This window comes from Lithobates pipiens, unplaced genomic scaffold, assembly GCF_037356315.1.
Source record: "Lithobates pipiens isolate NorthernLeopardFrog02 unplaced genomic scaffold, aLitPip1_a1.2 Scaffold_25, whole genome shotgun sequence".
In the NCBI taxonomy this organism is placed as follows: Eukaryota; Metazoa; Chordata; class Amphibia; order Anura; family Ranidae; genus Lithobates; species Lithobates pipiens.
In genome coordinates, this window is record NW_027507787.1 from 30,876,497 (window position 1) to 30,897,223 (window position 20,727).

Below are 20,727 nucleotides of genomic sequence, written 5' to 3' on the forward strand. Positions count from 1 at the left end.
GAATACTAAGGCCGCGTACACACGCGCGGACTGTTGGCCCAACCTTGTCCGCTGAACAGTGTTTGGGCGGACAGTCCGCTCGTGTGTGGGCTTTCAGCGGACAGTTTCAGCGGACAGTTGGACGGACAAGGTTTTACGGAAATTCCGAAAAACTGTCCGCTGAAACCTTGTTTCAACGAACAGTCCGCCCGTGTGTAGGCTTGTTCGTCAAACTAAGTTGCGCGCATGCTCAGAAAGGATTTTCAAGCCGAAAGTTATAATGCAGTGTATAGGACGTCGTATTTTGCGTCCCGTCGTACGTGCCGTTCACGTCATCGCGCACGGTTTCAGCAAACTGTTCGTTCGTCGTGTGTGGCCATGTCCGTCCATGCTAAGTTTGAGCGGACTGTTCGCTCAAACTGTTGGACGGACAAAGTTGGGCCAACAGTCCGCGCGTGTGTACGCGGCCTAAGAAGCACATTTTTATGTTACATTTTCCCACAATAAAGGTTCATTAATTAAAAATGTTAACAATATTAGTATAGTTAAAGTAGTATTAAATCGAAAACCAACAATGTAATATATTACAGCTTACCTATCCATGTGGTGGCTCCAATCCCCCCCCCCCCGTTTTATTTTCCCCTGATAACCAGGCCAGTACCACACCTCTTGTATTTGAGTGCCCCCACATGAATAACGCAGACACCTTTTGGACAGCAGCATTGTTAAAGCGGAGTTCCGCCCAAAAGTGGAAGTTCCATTTTAAGGACTCCTCACCCCTTACATGCTACATTTGGCATGACTTTTTTTTTTTTTGTGGGGGGGGGGGTACTTAGTTTTGACAGGTACCCAGCTCCCACTTCCGCTCAGGGCATCTAGGCGACTCGAGCGGAAGTTCTCCTCTCCCTCTCTGCAATCTTGTGGGACACATCACATGTGCCAGGAGATTGCCCAGCCACTGAGGAGGCACAGTGTGACTTGCGCATGCTCAGTGCTCATCTGGCTGTGAAGCCGTAAGCTGTCATAGCTGGGTGTCCACACTTGTGATGCTGGCACCAGGGAGAGGCGAGAACCAAGGGTTTGGGGCGGCGGCATCGCTGGATCGTGGGACAGGTGAGGGTGTGTTTATTAATAGTCAGCAGCTGCGCTTTTTGTAGCTACAGACTTTTAATAAACACAAAAATGACTGGAACTCCACTTTAATTTGGGGGAGGGGAGTGTTAAATGGACTAGAAGATTTTACTGAAATAACAAATTAAAGCCAAATGCCAACTCACACTGCAGTTACAGCTGGGCATTGTAAGCACCCCTGTTAGGGCTAAATTCTTTGTCTCAGCAGAGTTAACTGATACATGTGTAGGCGAGCTTAATATTTTGGAAAACAGACTTGCTGGCCAAATCACCTGATGAAAATAAAGGAAAGCAAGCCTAAAAATTAAAATAATGCAGCCATCACATCTAAGAATTGGTAAGCTGTAATATAATACATGTTTTCTTTTTTTATTTAAAGTGATTGTAAACCATCCATTCAGTTTAAAATAGAAATGGAAGGCAAACATTTTTCTGTAGATATAAAAAAATTATAAATACCCTTTTCCCCCTTTTTTTTTTTTTTTTTTTTTTTTTTTATAAGTGAGCACATTCCCTCGGTTCTCAGCTGCATAAGAGCTGGGGGAGGAGAAGAAGCGGAACACTGAGCTTCCCAGTGAATGGCTGTGCAGCAGGGGTGTGTCAGCACAAGTCTGAATATTGAAGGAGAGCACATGGAGTTCCCAGCGTAGCTAAAGAACTAACCACGATGTGCTCTCCTGCTTAGTGTGGTCAGTTTTAATAGGAAGGCAGAGGGATTAGCAGGAACACCAGGGATTTTACATAAAGGCAGTAATACAAAGAGAACAGGATACTTAATTAAGTACATGGTACAGCAGGCACATATTAGGAATATGAAATGTTGGGGTAACAAATGGTTTAATGCCACAGGAATAGAGCGCACACGTTTCAGTTTTAATTGTGCTGTGCTGCCTTGTATAACCTTATCGTAGCGCAGCTTTTTTGTACAAATATGTTGTATAGCCTTGCCACAGTTTTGGTTCTCAGTCTTACTGCGCTTGAATTATCTGCTTAATTCTTGTATATAATTTGTGGGGGCTAAAATTATAAATGCATGATTACATAACAGGTCTTTAACCACTAGGCATCCGCTCTATAGCTAAAAGACGGCTGCAGCGTGGACGTCAATTGCCGGGAGGCCGTCCCTGGACGTCCTCCTGTTTACTTCCGCGTTGCGTGCTCCCGCGAGCGCGCATCGGGGAAGTTCTGTGCTGGCCGTGTCCCTTGGACACAGCCAGTCACAGATTGCTGTAAACGGCCAATCACAGCGACCGTTTATAGCGCGATCGGTGCGCCCAATGAGAGATGATCTCATATGTAAACATATGAGATCATCTCTCAGCGCCGGATTTCCCTCCTCACACAGACAGCGTGTGAGAAGGGAGAGATCAGCGGCTGCAGCGGCCATAAGTAATCTGTCCCCAGTGTGCCACCTGTCCCCAGTGCCATTTGCCCCAGTGGCACCTATCAGTGCCACGTGTCATCAGTGCCCTCTGTCATCAGTGCCATATCACTGTCACGTGTCATCAGTACCACGTATCAGTGCCATCTGTCATCAGTGCCACCTTGCAGTATCATGTGCCATCTGTGATCAGTGCCACGTATTAGTGCCATCTGTGATCAGTGCCACGTATTAGTGCCATCTGTCATCAGTGCCACGTATTAGTACCACGTGTCATCAGTGCCACATATTAGTGGCATCTGACATCAGTGTCACGTGTCATCAGTGCCACTGTCCTGGTGCTCCAGGGCCTTCAAAAGTGTAATAGTTAGTCAACAAGTTAGATGTGTAATTTATGCTCCTAGAACACCTGATGGTGCTCCCTGCATGTTAGGCCTCTCTATGTGGCCAGGCTGGGGAAAAGTCCCACACATGTGGTATCGTAATACTCAGGAGGAATAGCAGAATTTATTTTGGGGCGTCATCTGTGTTATACACTTGCCATGTGAGAGAAATAACCTATTACAATGACAATTTTGTGAAAAAAATAAATCTTCATTTTGCAAAGAATTGTGGGATAAAATGACAACACCAAAAAGCTCACCATGCCTCTTACTAAATACCTTGGAATGTCTACTTTCAAAAAAAGGGGTCATTTTGGGGTATATGTACTTTGCTGGCTTATTCGGGTCTCAAGAAATGAGATGGGTCACCAGTACATCAGATGTGATCAATTTTGTATGATTCGCACCACAGCTTGTAGACTCTCTAAATTTCACAAAGACCAAATAATATCCACCAATTTGGGTTATTTTTACCAAAGATATGTAGCAGTATAAATTGTGGCCAAAATTCCTGAAAAAAATATAATTTGCAAAATGTTATCACAGAAACAAAGAAAAATTCCTTTTTGTTTTCAAAATTTTCGGTCTTTTTTCATTTATAGCGCAAAAAACGCTGACTGTTTTGTTGTCATTTTGTGGGCTAAAAGTGTTTTGGGACACTTAAAGTGGAATTCCTGCCTAACACTAATGGTTTATGTTTTAATTAATTATGTGCATTTTCCTTATGAGTGGACGTCATATCCACTATGACTGATCAGTGTACTGGCTCACTGCCTGAACCATGTGACCACTGTGACCAATCACAGCAGATCACATGACCGTTGTAAACAATGGATGGCTTCCTCTCATGCCATCCATTGTGTATAATTGTGTTGCTAGCTTTGATTGGTCAATGTGATCACATGGTACAGACAGGGGCAATCACAGCCCACCTGTTCCATGTGATTAGCTCTAGCCAATCACAGCTAATCACAACTAGGCAAACGGAATCAGTTTCATTCAGTAAAATGCTTAACGCAATGAAATTCATTGCTATAAGCAATCCTAATATGTAAAAAATAAATCCCGATCATTTTCCCAAGTAGTAGGTTTTTTTTTTTTACACAGGTCAGTCAGCATAAGTAGCAGGAGTAGGGTGGAGACATTTTTAATTAGTGTTAACGTAGAAAATCTACTTTAACCACTTCCCATCCAGTGTATGTGTGTGAGAACCAAAACTGGTTTAGAGGGACTCACGGGTCGTGCAGACAAAATGTTGACAATAAAAACACTGCTGTATTTGATCTTCCTCTTCTGTAAGACCCATAAGTGCCAGGGAAGCAGTTGATCAAACTGATCTCTGTTTGGGTAAATGTTTGCAAAAAATGTAGCTTTAGGCGTGTTTTTGCCGCTGGTTTTCTCCTGCCAGGAGAAAGGGCATTCAGAAGAGCCTAGTGTGCCTAAAGCCCAAAAGCTTGAATGTGAGGAAAGACTGTATAGCTGCCGTGTCAGCAGCCTGTCATTGATTTTTAACAGGCTGCTGGCATGTACAAAGATCATCAGTCACTCTTGAAAGTTTTGGCGAGAAGCTGCAGCTGATACACAGCCTAATGATGTTGTTAGCCTCTCCAGGTCAATTTTCCATATTGCTCAGCAGGTTAACAATTTGTTTGCCCAGCTGTCTGCAATGTGGCCTTTTTGGAGCATGCATACACAAACTATGGCAAGGAGATATTGACTTGGAACTCAAAAGACATCTAGTAGGCAAGTCATCCCACCAGTCTCTGCACAAAACTTAAATTTCAGCTCTATATTCAGTAACTGTTATGCTGCGTACACACGATCGGACTCCGGTGGACCAAATACGACGCACGGGCAGCTATTGGTTACTGGCTATTGAACATCCTGGTTTAGTCCCGTCTTACGTCATCACGTTCAAAACAAACAAGCTTTCGAACTGACTTAATCCGGTCGTGTTTGGCCAAGTCTGTTCGTTCAGAAAGTCCATCGGACCTCTGCCAAAAGTCCCTCGGTAAGACTGTCGGACCTAGTCCTTCAAAGTCCGGTCTTGTGTATGCGGCATTAGAAACTCTCATTAATTTAAATCCATGTATGTGATGTCTCTGGTGCAAACTGTACTTCTACAATGTTCAAGTTGTGGGGTATAAAAGAACAAATCTAACATTACTGACCTGCAGCTAGTATGCAGCTTGAGATTGAAAAGTGACGGCTTCCATATGTGGCTTCAACTTCATACCAAAATATCAGATACAAATTGTGAACAGATAGTAAAGAACCCCCGCCTGTCCTTGCCAAACCTTACAAGTGCTGGCGGTGTAACGCACACTAGGGGTTGATTTACTAAAACTAGTGTGCAAAATCTGGTGCATCTCTGCATAAAAACCAATTGACTTCTAACTACAGATTGTTCAATTAAGCTTTGGCAAAAAAAACTAGCTAACTGGTTTTTATGCAGAGCCGGTTTTGCACTCTCCAGCTCTAGTAAATCAACCCCACTGCAACATATTTTCTGTGAGTATTGTACCCTTTTGATTTTTTTTTTTTTTTTTGTTGTTGTTCTGGCAACAGGTCACACAAGTTATAATGCTGCTTACTAGCGTCTCTCTGACAATCGTGCAGTGATCTTCCTGAACCTGGCCCCAATGTCCAGCCAAAAAAGATCCAAAATATTACTAATCCACCAATTGAACACTGCCCAGGCATGCATTTCTAGTAACTGGAAACAAACAGGCACCCCTGCACTAGGCCAATAATTCACCAGAGTGAACAATATTCAAGCTATGTTTGTCATAGGCTCACTCCACATATTACAATCTAAATGTACAATCTCCTTAAAGTGGTTCTAAAGCCTCATTGTTTTTTACTCTAATGTATTAAGGCAAAAAGCCTTCTGTACTGCAGGAGCCCCCAGCCCCCCCCCCCCCCCCCCATTCTTACCTGAGTTTAATCCAGTCCAGGGACATGCACTGGAGCAGTGGCACTCATCGCTTTCTACCTCCTCTATGGGCCGATCGATAGCAGTGGCACCCTTTGGCTCCCACTGCTGTCAATCAAATGCTGTGACCAGGGAGGCGGGGCTGAGTCTCCCGGTTTGTGTCAATCAACGCAGACTGGGCAGCACGGGAGCAAGCACGCATGGGTGCACTCGCCGAAGAGGGGTTTGTAGCACTAGCAGGATTCCAGGATTCCCAGGATTGAGACTGCTCTGTGCAAAACCAGTGCACAGAGCAGGGGAATATGACATGTTTTGCTATTTTGGTTTAAAAAAAAAAAAAAAATAACAAAGGTTTATAATCACTTTAAAGGAATTATAAAGTCTCGGTTTTTGACCTTAAACCATTAAGGTCAAAAATCTTCTGTGCTTCAGCAGCCCCCCCCCCCCCCCCCCCTTTTTCCAGCATCGAGGATGAGCCCAGCAGCTCCAGTTGCTGTCTCGGGTCCTCATTGGATAGATTGATAGCAGTAGGAGCCATTGGCTCCCACTTGTGTCAATCAAACCTAGTGACACAGGAGCCGGGGGGCAGAACAGAGTCCTGCTGTCTGTCAATGGACGCAGCAGCATGACTCGGAAGCGTGCCCGCACAGGTGCCCCCATGGAAAGAGCCTCTCTAAGGGGCCACCCAATGAAGAGGAGGAGACATCAGCCACGCCAGGGACCCACACAAGGAGGATCGGGGACGCTCTGTGCAAAGCCCTTGCACAGAGCAGGTAAGTATGACATGTTTGTTATTTTAAAAACAAACAAGAAAACCCCCAAATCTTTACAATCACGTTAAGATCTCCCAACAACTTTGTAGTACAGTAAAAGGGTCTACCTGATTCATAAAAATTTAAAGCGTTTGTTAACCCTAAAAATAAAGTATGAATCCTGCTCCTTTAAAGCGTTTTATACAGCACAGTGCGTGTAATTTGGACCCCTGTAACACATAAAAGAAAAACCTGTCTGATCCTGCCAGTTCCTCTCCTCCACTCTGCAAACAAACCACAATTATCAGTGCCGCCCCATCCCCCTCCTGCTGCAGGAACATACATTATATTTTAATACTATCTGTTTTTGTTTCCAAATACTGTGCCCCACTGTCTCTGTGTTTTATTAAAAAAATAATCCCCCTTTACTGTATCTCCAAGACATGAAAGCCGGGAGCCGCCATGAAATAAGGTAAAGGAAGATTTTTTTTTAAAATAAAACAGAGACAGGGGGGCACAGTATTAGGAAACAAAACAGACAGTATTAAAATGTGAAAGTGGGTTAACAACCACTTTAATGGGTTATTTAGGTAGGCTCCTGATTTACATAGTTTTGTGGTAAATCCGAAAGGAGATTGCAGCTAGATTGTATAGTCAGTTTGTATAGTGTATGGTTCGTTTAAGACAGTGGGTCAAACATTAGCAACCCCTACCCATTCTAAGGAAAATATATGCATGTTTGAATTGTGTTCAGTCATTCTAATGGATCCTCCATTTAATAATATATTTTAGCTTTTCCTTAAGACTCACATAATTTCCTAGATCCATCTTTACCCTTAGTGGTAAATTTCATTTGATTTAATCTGCTTTGTATTTTCTGCACATTGATAATTTTGTATTTTTTTAATTTAGAACATTATTATTTCAAGTGGTGCAGAAAGGGTAAGTTCTTTTTTCTCAATTCCCAGTGATAGAAACATCGTAAGCAAAAGTAGACAAGGGTTGATATCACATTTTATATTATTTAGCTGCTTTGTCCCTGTTTTCCAGTCATGAGGGAATATATAAAACGTAACATAAGAGATAACCTAGTGATTGTGTTTGTGTGTATAAGTGTACATGTAGGTATAGATATTGTCAAATTTAAAGCAGAGCTCCACCCATATTTTGCCAAGTTCCTGAAGGCAAAATATGTATACCTATGGTAATTCTGTAGCCTTAGCCATTTAAACTTTTCCCCAAAAGTGAATGCTTTTTTTTTTTTTTTTTTTTTTAGCTTTCAAAAACTAGTTTTGAGTTTTTATTTTCTTTCCTTTTAACTTGCAGCCTCTTGAATTGAGAAGTCCATATGATGTTGCCACATTGTATCCTTTTAAGAGCTGTGAATGTAAATGGATTATTTTGTGCCCAGAAGATGCCATAAAGCTAAAGCAGAATTAACCACTTAGACCAGGCCTATTTCTAACATTTGTTGCTTACAAGTTAAAATCTGTATTTTTTGCTAGAAAATTACTTAGAACATTATATATAAAATCTTTAATCTTTATCATACATCACGGGACACAGCGCAGCCATAATAATGACTGTGTGGGTTATACGCCACCTATAGGTGAATGGACACTGGCAGACAGTCAAACAGGAAGTCCTCCCCTATATAACTATTTTTCTTTCCCCAACCAGTAGGGGAGAGGAGATTGGCCTTAAGTACTGTTATGGGTCAGAGTTGGCCCTATACATTTTTTCCAGAGGTTGTTGTTTCTTACTCCTGGATGCATCCTTCGTACAGCGTGTAACCTAGACAGTTCTACCTGTCAGGCCACTCTTGTGTCCTTGGGACTTGAATTTGCTCTTGATTGTACCTGCAGAGGCCACTTTTTGAACCAATTGGGAGACTGTTAGTCCTTTTAACCCGGAAGGTGGCTTCTTTGGTCGCTATCACTTCTCTAAGTGGAGTGTCAGAGCTGGCGGCTCTTTCATGCAAAGAGCCGTTCTTGTTCTAGCATCATAAGGTGATGTTACGTCCTCATCCATCTTTATTACCTAAAGTGCTGTCTAGTTTTTAGTTGAATCAAGACAATGTCTTGCCTTCTTTTCTGATCCTCAGTTGGCAGAAGTAAGATCACTGCATACTCTGGAGGTAGTTCAGGCGGTCAGAATTACTTGAATTGTCGTACAGGTCAAGAATCCTGGTTTGTGCTGCCAGTAGACGCCAGGATGGGCAGGAGGTATCCAAGTAACTATTTTCATTGGATCCGCCAGTTAATTATTCGAGCCTATGGCTTGAAAAGGCAAGGCCCCCCACCCCTTTTTTTGATAAAAGCACTCGCTACCAGGTGTGTGGGGGCATCTTTGGCCATCTGTCATCAGGTGTCGGTGGCTCCGAATTTTAAGGCCACCACATGGTCTTTTGTTCATACATTCACAGAATTTTGCCGGATGGATAACAAAGACATGGAGGATACTGTTTTGGCAACAGTATGTTTCAGGCGGCAGAAGAAGTCCTACTCAGGTGGCAGTTTCTGTGATTTTTCTCCCTTCCCTCAAGTGCATTGCTTTAGGACATCTCACATAGTCATTATTATGCCTGCTCTGTGTTTCGTCATGTACGATAAAGAAAATTGGATTTCTTTCGTTCATTGACGGACACAGCATCTTCATCTTGACCTTATCCCCTTTAAGAGAGGACTAGGCAGAAAGTGTTAAAAACAGCAACACTTGCACAGCACCGCCCAGGGGGCGGTCCTACTGGCTATAATCCCTCACACTGCATCCAGCAGGTCATTTTTTTTTTCTGCCTAGTGTAGAAGAACCTGGCTCCTGGTGGGACCATTGGGAAGGAGGCTCTGAGTCCTGGCAGGGGGCTGCGCTGGGTGTTGGGGGTCCGCTCATCCTTTTCCCTGTTTCTGGGCCACGGTGGGGTGTTTGTGCTGTGTTTGACATTTTCTAGGTGCCATCAGACGTTTTTACCGAGGCAGCCATTTTCTAGTAGCCACAGGTAGTTTTTTGCCTCTAGCATTGGGTGCTTGTTTCCTTCTAGAACAGCATGCTTTTCACAGACACCTCGTGGATGACACAGGGGTGAGTGGACAGCAGCAGTACAGCACAGTGCCTGGGTCAGGGTGGTAAATCCTGCGGGGGCCCCCCTCAGTCTGTGGCACCTAGGAGGGTGAACATTTGCTGTTGCTTGCCTTGCGTCCCTAAGTGGTGACAGGCGAGTGTGGGTCAGCATGGCGATTGTCAAATTCGGGTGAGCTAGCTAGTCAGGGATTCCCTGCTCTGGTGGCTGAGGTTGCCGGCCCTTCGGTCTGGGAAGTCGTTTCTTCCTCTTCATTGGACGGTGATCCCAACAGATGCCAGCCTGACAGGTTGGAGGGGAGTTTGGGGCGTACAGTCAGCCCAGGGTTGCTGGACCCAGGAAGAATCCCACCTGCCGATCAACATTCTGGAACTTCGGGCGATCAGGCGGTGCCACTCCACATGGTCACAGAGTAGCGTATGTCAACCATCAAGGAGGAACAAAGAGCTCGGCTGCAGCACTGGAGGTCGCTCACATCCTGCGGTGGGCAGAATGGCACGTGCCGGCTCTGTCGGCCATGTACATTCCGGGCGTGGAAAACTGGCAAGCGGACTACCTAAGTGGTCAGATGCTGGACCAAGGGGAATGGTCGTTTTTCCGGATGTATTTCAGCTCCTTCGCCTAAGGTGGGGCAGATGTGGATCTCCTGGCTTCTCGACTCAGTCGGATGGTACAGAGGTTTGTGGCCAGGTCAAATGATCCCTGGGCAGACGCAGGTGGCTCCATGGGGGCATTATCGGCTGATTTATGCTTTTCTCCCACTCAAACTTCTACCACGTCTGCTTCGCAGAGTGGAGGCCGAGGGGATTCCAGTAATTCTGATTGCCCCAGATTGGCCTCGGCGTCCGTGGTACGCCGACATAGTACGAATGGTGGCGGATGTTCCTTGGCGACTGCCAATGCGAAGGGACCTTCTGTCGCAAGGTCCAATACTTCATTCTGCTTTACCGTTACTGGCTTTAACAGCATGGCTTTTGAAAGCCAGGTGCTAAGGGACCGAGGTCTGTCGGATTCGGTAATATCCACTATGCTCAGGGCACATAAATCATCTTCTTGGAAGATTTATCATCGTAGGTGGAAGGCCTACATCTCCATGTGTGAGGAGATGGGGTGGCATCCGCGCACATTTCCAGGATCCTACTGTTTTTGCAGCGAGGAGTGGATCAGAAACTTGCCTTATGCACCATCAAGGGGCAGATATCAGCTTTGGCTGTCTTGTTTTCAGCGACCCTTGGTGACTCATTCATTGGTGAGTACGTTTGTTCAGGGGGTTCGACATGTGGCCCCTCTGGTTTGACCACCGCTACCTCCGTGGGATTTGAATCTGGTGCTCTCGGTGCTTCAGAAACCGCCGTTTGAAAACATTAGGGAGATCCCCTTATTGACAATCTCTCAAAGTCTTTCTAGTGGCTATTACATCTGCCAGGAGGGTTTCTGAGTTGGCGGCCTTGTCTTGCAAGTCTCCGTACTTGATCCTCCACAAGGATAAAGCGGTGCTGCGTCCGCAGCCTTCGTTTCTGCCAAAGGTTATTTCGGCCTTTCATCTAAATGAAGACATTGTGCTTCTGTCCTTATGTCCTCGGCCGTCACACCCCAAAGAGGTGGGTTTGCATTCCTTGGACGTGGTCCGGGCTCTGCGGGTGTATCTGTCTGCTACGGCTCCTTTTCGGATGTCGAACTCGCTGTTTGTATCAATGGCTGGTCCGAAGACGGGACTGGCGGTCTCATCGCCCACCATTTCTCGGATCTGACCGATTGTGGTTCAGGCTTATGCCATAAGGGGGCGGGCGCCTCCCTTTCCTGTCACGGCACATTCTACCAGGGCAATTGATGCCTCTTGGGCTTTCCGACATCAAGCGTCTGTTTTCCAGGTGTGTAAGGTGGCGACCTAGTCGTTGATCAAGGTTGATGTGAGTGCATCTTCAGATGCTTGCTTCGGCCGCAAGGTTTTGCAGACAGCTGTTTAAGGTTGCAACTCCTCCGTTGAGTAGCTATGGTTGTTATGGGTGGAGTTATTTTCTTGCTGTTCCCACTCCTTATTTCTTTGACACTGCTTGGGGACGTCCCTAAGGTCAAGATGAAGATGCTGTGTCCGTCAATGAACAAAAGAGAAAAGGATTTTACGGTGAGTACAAAAATCCTATATTTTTTTTTTTTTTCCTACAGCTTATGTGTAAAATCCTTTTCTTGGAGTACATTACGGCAGTGGTCATCAACCCTGTCCTCAAGGCCCACTAACAGGCCAGATTTGCTAGATAACTGAAATACATCACAGGTTATATAATTCGCTGCTCAGTGATTGCAGTATTCTAGTCTTCATCTCCCCCAAGGTAATACACGAAACCTGGCCTGTTAGTGGGCCGAGGACAGGGTTGATGGCCACTGCATTACGGGACAGAGAGGTCCCTCCCATCTTTTTTGAGATATTAATTGCTTTGCTACAAAACTGAGGAACTTCCTATGTAGGAGGGGTTCTATAGGGGATGACTTCCTGTTTGACTATCTGCCAGTGTCCATTCATCTATAAGTGGCATATAACCCACATAGTCATCATTATAGCTGCTCTGTGTCCCGTGATGTACTCCAAGAAAAGGATTTTACAGGTAAGGTATAGAGAAAATCTATATATTTTTTTTTTTTTTGCTGAGACCCTGGAGAATAAAATGGCGGTTGCAATATTTTATGTCGCACTGTATTTGCACAGCGATCTTTCAAACGCAATTTTTTGGGAATAAAAAAAAAAAAACTATATAATGTAAAAGATATTAGGCCGAGCAAATAGATACCTAACATATCACACTTTCAAATTGTGCATGCTCGTGGAATGGCGACACACACTACGGTACCTAAAAATCTCTATAGGCACTTTAAAAAAAATTGACGGTTACCTGTTTAGAGTTACAGAGGAGATCTTGGGCTAGAATTATTGCTCTTCCTCTAACGATCACAGTGATACCTCACACATGTTTGAACACTGTTTACATTTGCGGGCGCGACTTGTGTATGCATTTGCTTTGGCGCACAAGCACGAAGAGATGGGGCGCTTTTAAAAAAAGTTTTATTTAAATTTTTACACAGTAATCAAGTGACAAGTACTCTTTATGGAGGTTATATGGAGTCCTAAAGACCCCAACCCCCTCCTCTGCACTTGAAAGTATTCAAAACGCCAAGATCTGCTTTTTGAGTACTTTGGATTTTTTTAAAACTGGCGCCATTGACTGCCGAGTAAACTGGAAGTAGCGTGATGCCGCTTCTGGGTTTCTACATCCAAGACCCAATCAAAACTGATTCTGGCTTTGTTCAGGTCCAGCCAGCGGTTGCTATTACAAGAAAGCCAGCCGTTGGCTCTAAAAAAAAAAAAAAAAAAAAAATGGTACAGGTACGTGATTTTGCGGCAAGTGGTTAAATCCAAAACTTAAAAATGTAATATATTGCAGATTACCAATGATTAGATGTGGTGGCTGCATTCGTGTTTTTTTGGCTTTTTTTTTTCTCCCCTCTGTTTTCGCTTTGTGATCTGGCCAGTAACGCACCTCCTGTATTAGAGTGCCCCCATTTTGGATGGAGAGGCTGCAGACAGCAGCATTGTTAGTATGGGGGTAGAGGCGTGTTGGATGTACTACCAGATTTAGATACTCTAACACAGGGGTCGTCAACCCCCGGTCCGCGGCCCACTACCGGGCCGTGGCCCTTCTGCAGCAGGGCCGTGGGTGGGGGTGGACAGCAAGATACATGCTCAGCTGCCGGCATAAGAGAGCTGGGTGGACACTGAATAGAAGAAGCGAGCGGGCGGGCAAGCAGAGATGATATCATCTCTCTCCGCCCCCGCATCACTGCTCTTCTCACAGCCATTGTTCTATCTCAGTGTCGGAGGTGCGGTGGGGAGCAGGGAGATGACATCATCTCTCACTGCCCGCCCCGCATTACCGCTCTCCTGCGGCTTCTCACGGTGAGAAAATTAACTGTTCAGCGCCGCAGATTCCCCACGCCCTGGACAGCTAATCAAGAATGGCTGAGTGCCAGCTGAAGGAGTCTCAGCACCTCCCTCTGCCAGGTAAGACCTGCTGTAGCATGAGGAGGGAGACACCCTGCCATCCAGAGGGGCGATCCCACAGAGAAGTGATGTCATCAGTGACAGATGAGCTGTGTGTGGGAGTACAGGTAGGGTGTGCTGGGACTTGTAGCTCACCCCCTCAGCTGTCTGCCTGACATATCACAGGGGCGCTCCACTCACTCTGCATCTGGTGGCAGGTGATGTGGCAAGTGACAATCCACATCTTGTGGCAGGCAGCGTGGCAGGTGATGTGGCAAGTGACATTCCACATCTGGTGGTAGGCAAAGTGGCAGGGGGCATGGCAAGTGACAATCCACATCTGGTGGCAGGTGATGTGGCAAGTAACATTCATCATCTGGTGACAGGCAACGTGGCAGGGGGCATGGCAAGTGACAATCCACATCTTGTGGCAGGCAGCGTGGCAGGTGATGTGGAAAGTGACAATCCACATCTTGTAGCAGGCAGCATGGCAAGTAACATTCCACATCTGGTGGCAGGTGACAGTGGCAAATGACACGCTCATGGCTCCCACTGATTCTACATTATGGTGAGTTGAACTATTTCATTTAGTACTACAATGTAATAATAGAAATAATGTACTTCAATCACCCTGACACCATATCACGCATGGTGCCGTATTGATTGAAGCGCTAACACCAGCCATTGCCCGCGAAAAACTGTGACCCCCGGTCCTTGGCACAATTTTCTTCCATGCAGCCGGTCCCTGGTGCCAAAAAGGTTGGGGACCACTGCTCTAACAAATTGAAGCTGAACTTTAGCTCATACTTTATAGGCAGTTACAGTAACCGTTTTTTTCCCTTTAAATATAAACTGGATAAAGGTTTTACATAAATGAAACAGATTATTGTAGGCACCCCCTATCAGTGTGAAAGTTTTGTATTTGCAATAGACTTGCTGGCAGGATCACCACATGAAAATATAAGAGTCGAAAAAGAACAAAACTAATGCAGCCATCACATGTAAGAATTGGTAAGCTGCAATATGATTGTTTGCTTTTGGGTTTCATACTGTGTTAAGCCTGAGGTTAAACCACAAAGTTTTAATGAAGCCACCATGACTGTGTGGTCCTACACTAACTAGTGATTATATCTGCATTATCAATGTGCAAGTATGACTGTGTCCCATAATGTAATGGTAAATGTTTTTGGGAGATTTCGATTTATATTTGCTCATACATACCAGTGATTTTTATCAAATTTCACGAAAACATTTGGAACTAGTATTTTCAGGTATATCTCATTCTGTGTTAGAAATACTAAACATATTATCAGAGGTTTACTGTTTGGATTATCCGAAGGATCTGCAAAGGCTGCTCTGTCTATCAATTGCCGATCTGCACTACTGCATGGCGGTAAGTCTCTATACTAAAGAGGACCTCTTTCATCACAGGTAAGGGCGTCCTTCTTTTTTTTTTTTTTTTTCACACAAGTCAATTAATTAGCACATTCACTATACAATATGCTAACGAGTGTCAGTATTGAATTGTTGTGCATTAAAGCTGTAAAGCCTAATACAAAGAAAAGAGAGAAAAGTAGTAGAATTGTTTTTATACAGGGGGTTTAACTTGAAATCTGTTAATTAAAAGTTAAATATTCCCAAAACCAACTTGATTTAGTCTTTCATGAATACTTGGCAAAGAGAGGTGTGTCGCTTCCAAACATACTTAGCAGATTGTACCACCATTAACCAGGTTTGAAAAGCCATATCCTTCTCTTCTTTGCATCATGTAAAAGCATATAGCTATAACAAATAATCAGCTTTTTTAGACCATTTTGTTTTCTTTGTAACACCATCATTTTGGAAATTCAGATATGACCTGAAGTTCTAGGATTTGGCAGTCTGACCTGCAAATGTTGAGTTTATCTAAAGAGATGGCTTGGAACGGGACAATTACTTGAATTTGATCATAGGAGAACCTTTTTCAAATGGCTGTCCAAGTAACTATAGTTACACGTGTTTCAGATCGTTTACAATTGTTTACAATTATCTTTAACTACGTCACTAGACCCTTTCCTTCGCTAACACACTATAGGGCAGGGGTAGTGAATGCAAATTCGGTCCAGTCAGAAATTTTTTCTGAGTGTCATATTGGTGCTCTGACTCCACATGTTATCCTCCACATCGCAGCCTCCCGTGCGCATCCCAGACCGACCCATCACAGACTGACCCCCCCGTTACAGAGTGACCCCATCACAGACTGCTCCCCCAATCACAGATTGACCCCCCCCTGATAGACTTCCGGTCTTGCACAGCACTCCCCCCCCCTCCCCACAGAGCCTTACCTATTCATACAAGACAGAAATCAAAGCCGCTCTGGACAACGGGTAGGACTTTTCATGTTAAAGGTGAGTGATTGTTGGGACTGTCCCACTGCATAACAACCAATCACCCGCTTCTTAACTTAAAAAGTCCCACCCTTTCTCCAGAGCAGCTGTGCTTCACAGCTTGTATGAATTAGACAGGCAGAGTGTGGAGAGGGGCAGAACAGGGATATTATGCTATGCTGTGAACATAGCAGTAGTAGGCAGGCGAGCTGCGGTGGGGTGAGAACACATCGGCAACTATTTGGCGAGGCTGCGAACTGGGTAGTATGGCTACTGGGGATGGAACCGGACAGCGGACCGCTATTTAGCGATGCCTGCTATAGGGGATCTGTTTGACAAGTTTATTTATCGTACATCGTGGGACACAGAGCAGCATATTAATTACTATGTGGGTTATAGGCCACCTTCAGGTGATGGACACTGGCACACCCTAAACGGGAAGTTGCCTCCCTATATAACCCCTTCTCCTACCAAGTACCTCAGTTTTTTCGCCAGTGTCTAAGGTGTTGGTCACGAGTGAAGATGTGCTCTGAGGAGCTCCAGAAGGGATCCATGCTGGGTTTAAATAGCCTTCACAGACCAGATCCATCCAAAGTGCCACTGGGGCCAAGTTGGATGGTACACTGGCCTCATATACGAAGCACGAGGTTTTGCCTGTAACGCCTCTTTGTGGGCTGGACCCTGGGACCCAGGGCTTTTTGGTCATACTCACATTACCTAAAGTTTTTCCTGAGGGGTGCTATACAGGTCCAAGGGAGTGGAACCCCGATTAAAAAGGGACCTGGTCCTTGAAAGTTTGCTAAACGCAGCCCGCCATGATGGATAAAGGTTGGATCTGTCTGCTAATTCAGCAGAATCCTGCGGCGAGGCTAAGCAAGGGAAGAAGCATAGGAACTAAAAAAAAAAGTCCACCTATGATTTTTCTTCCTTAGGGAAAAAATGTTGTCCTGCCTTAACCACTTCAGCCCCGGACCAATTGTCAGCCTAAGGACCAGAGGTCTTTTTACAATTTCGCACCGCACTGCTTTAACTGGTAATTGCGTGGTCATGCAATGTTGTACCCAAACAAAATTTGCGTCCTTTTCTTCCCACAAATAGAGCTTTCCTTTGATGGTATTTGATTGCCTCTGCGATTTTTGTTTTTTGCGATATAAATGGAAAAAGACAGAAAATTTCGAGAAAAAAATATATTTTCTACTTTTTGTTATAAGAAAAATCGAATAAACTCAATTTTAGTCATACATTTAGGGCAAAATTTATTCAGCCACATGTCTTTAGTAAAAAAAATGTCAATAAGCGTATATTTATTGGTTTGCGCAAAAGTTATAGCGTCTACAAACTACAGTAAATTTTCTGGAATTTACACAGCTTTTAATTTATGACTGCCTATCTCATTTCTTGAGGTGCTAAAATGGCAGGGCAGTACAAACCCCCCCCCCCCTCCAAATGACCCCATTTTGGAAAGTAGACACCCCAAGGAAATTGCTGAGGGGCATGTTGAGCCCATTGAATTTTTTTTTTTTTTGTCCCAAGTGATTGAATAATGACACAAAAAAGAAGTTTACAAAAAGTTGTCACTAAATGATATATTGCTCACACATGCCATAGTTATATGTGGAATTGCACCCCAAAATATATTCTGCTGCTTCTCCTGAGTATGAGGATACCACATATGTGGGACTTTTTGGGAGTCTAGTCGCGTACGGCACCCCGAAAACCAATCACTGCCTTCAGGATTTCTAAGGGTGCAAATTTTTGATTTCACTCCTCACCAGTTTTTAAAGGCCATAAAATGCCAAAATAGCACAACACCCCCCCCAAATGACCCCATTTTGGAAAGTAGACACCCCAAGCTATTTACTGAGAGACCTGTTTAGTCCATGAAATATTTGATATTTTGCCACAAGTTGCAGGAATATTACAAATTTTTTTTTTTGCACAAAGTTGTCACTAAATTATATATTGCTCACACATGCTATGGGCATAAGTGAAATTACACCCCAAAATAAATTCTGCTGCTTCTTCCGAGTAAGGGGATACCACATGTGGGGGACTTTTTGGGAGCCTAGCCACGTACGGGACCCCGAAAACCAAGCACTGCCTTCAGGATTTAAATATAAAACGCTACCAAAAAAAACTGTTAGTGATCGCAGGGATCAGGCCTGACTCTGCGAACGCTGCAGTTATGTGTTTGTGTTTTGTAACTGACAGTTATCGATCGATACTGCACTTGGGTGGACTGGGCGGAGGGGCAAAATGCAGGCGCTAGCAGGTATCTGGGCTGATCCTGCTAACAATGCATTTTTTTGGAACCCTAAACTGCTGGGGACGCTAGTATAGATCTGATCAGTCAGATATTGATCTGTTCAGATTCTATACCACTACGGGAGGTGTATGCTTTGCGTGTGGGTGTTAGCGGTACTGGCACTAACCTAGCGCTGCCTGGGGTGACGCAGACCCTGACCCTAAAACCTAATTGATATCACCCGCCGGGTGATCAGGGGGTTAAACCTTTATTGGGTAATAAATGGTGGGTGCCCTGATGCTATAAAAAGCAAACTAACTAACCAGAGTCACTCGTAACACTTATATGGTGATCACTGGTGAAAGGGTTAACTAGGGGCAATCAGGGGGTTCAAATTTTTAATAGGTAGTATATGGGGGTCCCTGGCGCTATATAAAAACCTGACGGGGAACCTAAATAACTAACTGGCTAACCAGCGTCACCAGTGACACTTATACGGTGATCGCTGGTGAAAGGGTTAACTAGGGGCAATCAGTGGGTTAAAACCATTATTGGGTAGTATATGGGGGTACCTAGCACTATAAAAACCTGGCGGTGAACCTAAAAAAATAACTAGCTACTTAGCGGCACCAGTGACACTTTGTGTGCCTATGTGTGCCTACATGTCAGTGTAGTGTTGGTGCACACTTACTTTTCAGTGTTCTCCTCGTAGTCCGGTCAATAAGTCCGCCCCGAGGAGAATGACATCACTTCCTCCCTGCCTGTGTTTACTATACACAGGTGGGGGAAGCTTCTCATTCGCCAGGAGCGATCGAGAGGGGATGGCCAGAAACCAACGGCCATCCCCCTCATCCCGGATCGCTCCTGCAGCGAAATGGACCACCGCATCCAGCGGGAGGGGGTCCGATCGGACCCCCCACCCGCTGGAAGGCGAGCACGTGCTTGTGCCTGTCGGTGCCATTGCACCGACGTACATTGCCATGCGGCGGTCCTTAAGTGGTTAAATCCTCCACTAGAGGGAGTATATGCACATACCTTATCTATTGTCTTCACTTCAGGTCAGTGTCAGACCGTGTGTGGAAGCAGCAGCAGCAGCAGCTTCCACAGTGGGGACTCCTCTTGCAGGTAAGAGATCTGCCATCTGCCGGTGGGACCATGGGGGGGTTAGGGATCAAAAATTGTCGTGGCACCACTTGTAATACCGAAGGTCCCGGTTTCAGCTCCAGTAGTTTCTCTGCCAGCTGTCTTTGGGCTCTGCCTATACCCCCCTTCGTGATGGGCCTGCGGTTCTCGAAGGCCGCACCACAAGCAGGAACACTTGAAAATTCAAACGGGGGGGTGGGGAGGGTTGTACGGAGGGGGCAACGCTGTGTGTGGGACAAGCAAGCTCAGGAAGGAGATATTACTTGGAGCTGTCTCTCCTCGGCTGTGCAGAAAGTAGAAAGCAAGCTGGCTAAACTTGGGACACAGGAGCGGTGGTGCATGTAAGGGTGCAAAAGCGGGCATTCCTAATATGGAAGGACATTTTATTTATTTTTTTATTTTTTTCCAGCACTACACTGAACTTGTATAGCGGCGTTATACTGTCAGACTATGTTCAGTGATTTGTGCATTTAAATCGTTCCTCTGCTTTTTGTGCTTTGGACTATGTCTGCCAAAAGACAACACAAAAAACCTCAAAAAAGGTACCAAAGATTTCACCCCCAGGCGCTGGGAACTCCAGCCGTGCCTCCACACTGCATCCTCACCTGAAATACCAGTTGGGGCAAGCCAGGGTGAGTCACTGGAACAAATTGGTGGTGCAGCTGCTTCTCACATCTCATCCCCTGTATACGTGACTGAAGATGCCTTTTCCTCCACCCTGTAGGGCCTACAGGGAAGATTAGTGGCTTTAATCGCATCCTCCATCCAAATGGATAGGAAGCGTGTTAGATCCCCCTCCCCAACCTTAGACCCTTTGCAAGGGGATCGTGGGTAGAGGATGAGGTGTTATCAGGAGGAAAGACAAACCGATTACTCCTCTGCGGAGGAAACAACGGTAGATGAACCCTTTTCTGCCTCGCAATCTGAGAAATTCCTTGTACAGTCTCTTACGGAGATGATTCATTCCCTTTCATGCTACCCCTAATGGAGTCAGCTGAAAGTTTGGTTTCTTCCTTGGGTTCCTTAAAACCTTCACAGCCTTTGTATGTGTTTTCTGTCCATGCATTACTAGAACAGCTTATTTATGCTGAATGGGATCACCCGGATAAGCATTTTCTCCCTCCAAAGAGATTCTCAGTTCTCTATCCCATGGAGGAGAAATTCACCAAAAAAATTGAATATACCAGCAGTTTACGCTGCGATTTCCAGTGTGTATTAAAGTCTAACTTGTCCAGTAGACAATGCACAAATGCTTAAGGATCCAACAAAAAAAAGGTTGGAAATTCTTGTTAAAATCCTATTT

The 20,727-nt window shown here is 45.0% G+C and overlaps 1 protein-coding gene across 2 annotated transcripts in view; it reads left to right on the plus strand.

Annotated features, from left to right (window-relative positions):
• RPP30 (ribonuclease P/MRP subunit p30) overlaps positions 1-20,727 on the plus strand; it is a 52,037-nt gene that overhangs the window by 26,179 nt on the left and 5,131 nt on the right. Inside the window, exons 9-11 of one of the 2 annotated variants that reach the window (XM_077454211.1) lie at positions 7,474-7,503; positions 7,888-7,925; positions 14,984-15,101. In XM_077454211.1, the coding sequence (XP_077310337.1) occupies positions 7,474-7,503; positions 7,888-7,925; positions 14,984-15,080 (165 nt within the window). In that variant the 3' untranslated portion in view covers positions 15,081-15,101. The remainder of the gene's footprint in view (positions 1-7,473; positions 7,504-7,887; positions 7,926-14,983; positions 15,102-20,727) is intronic. The other variant, XM_077454210.1, reaches the window with a different exon arrangement.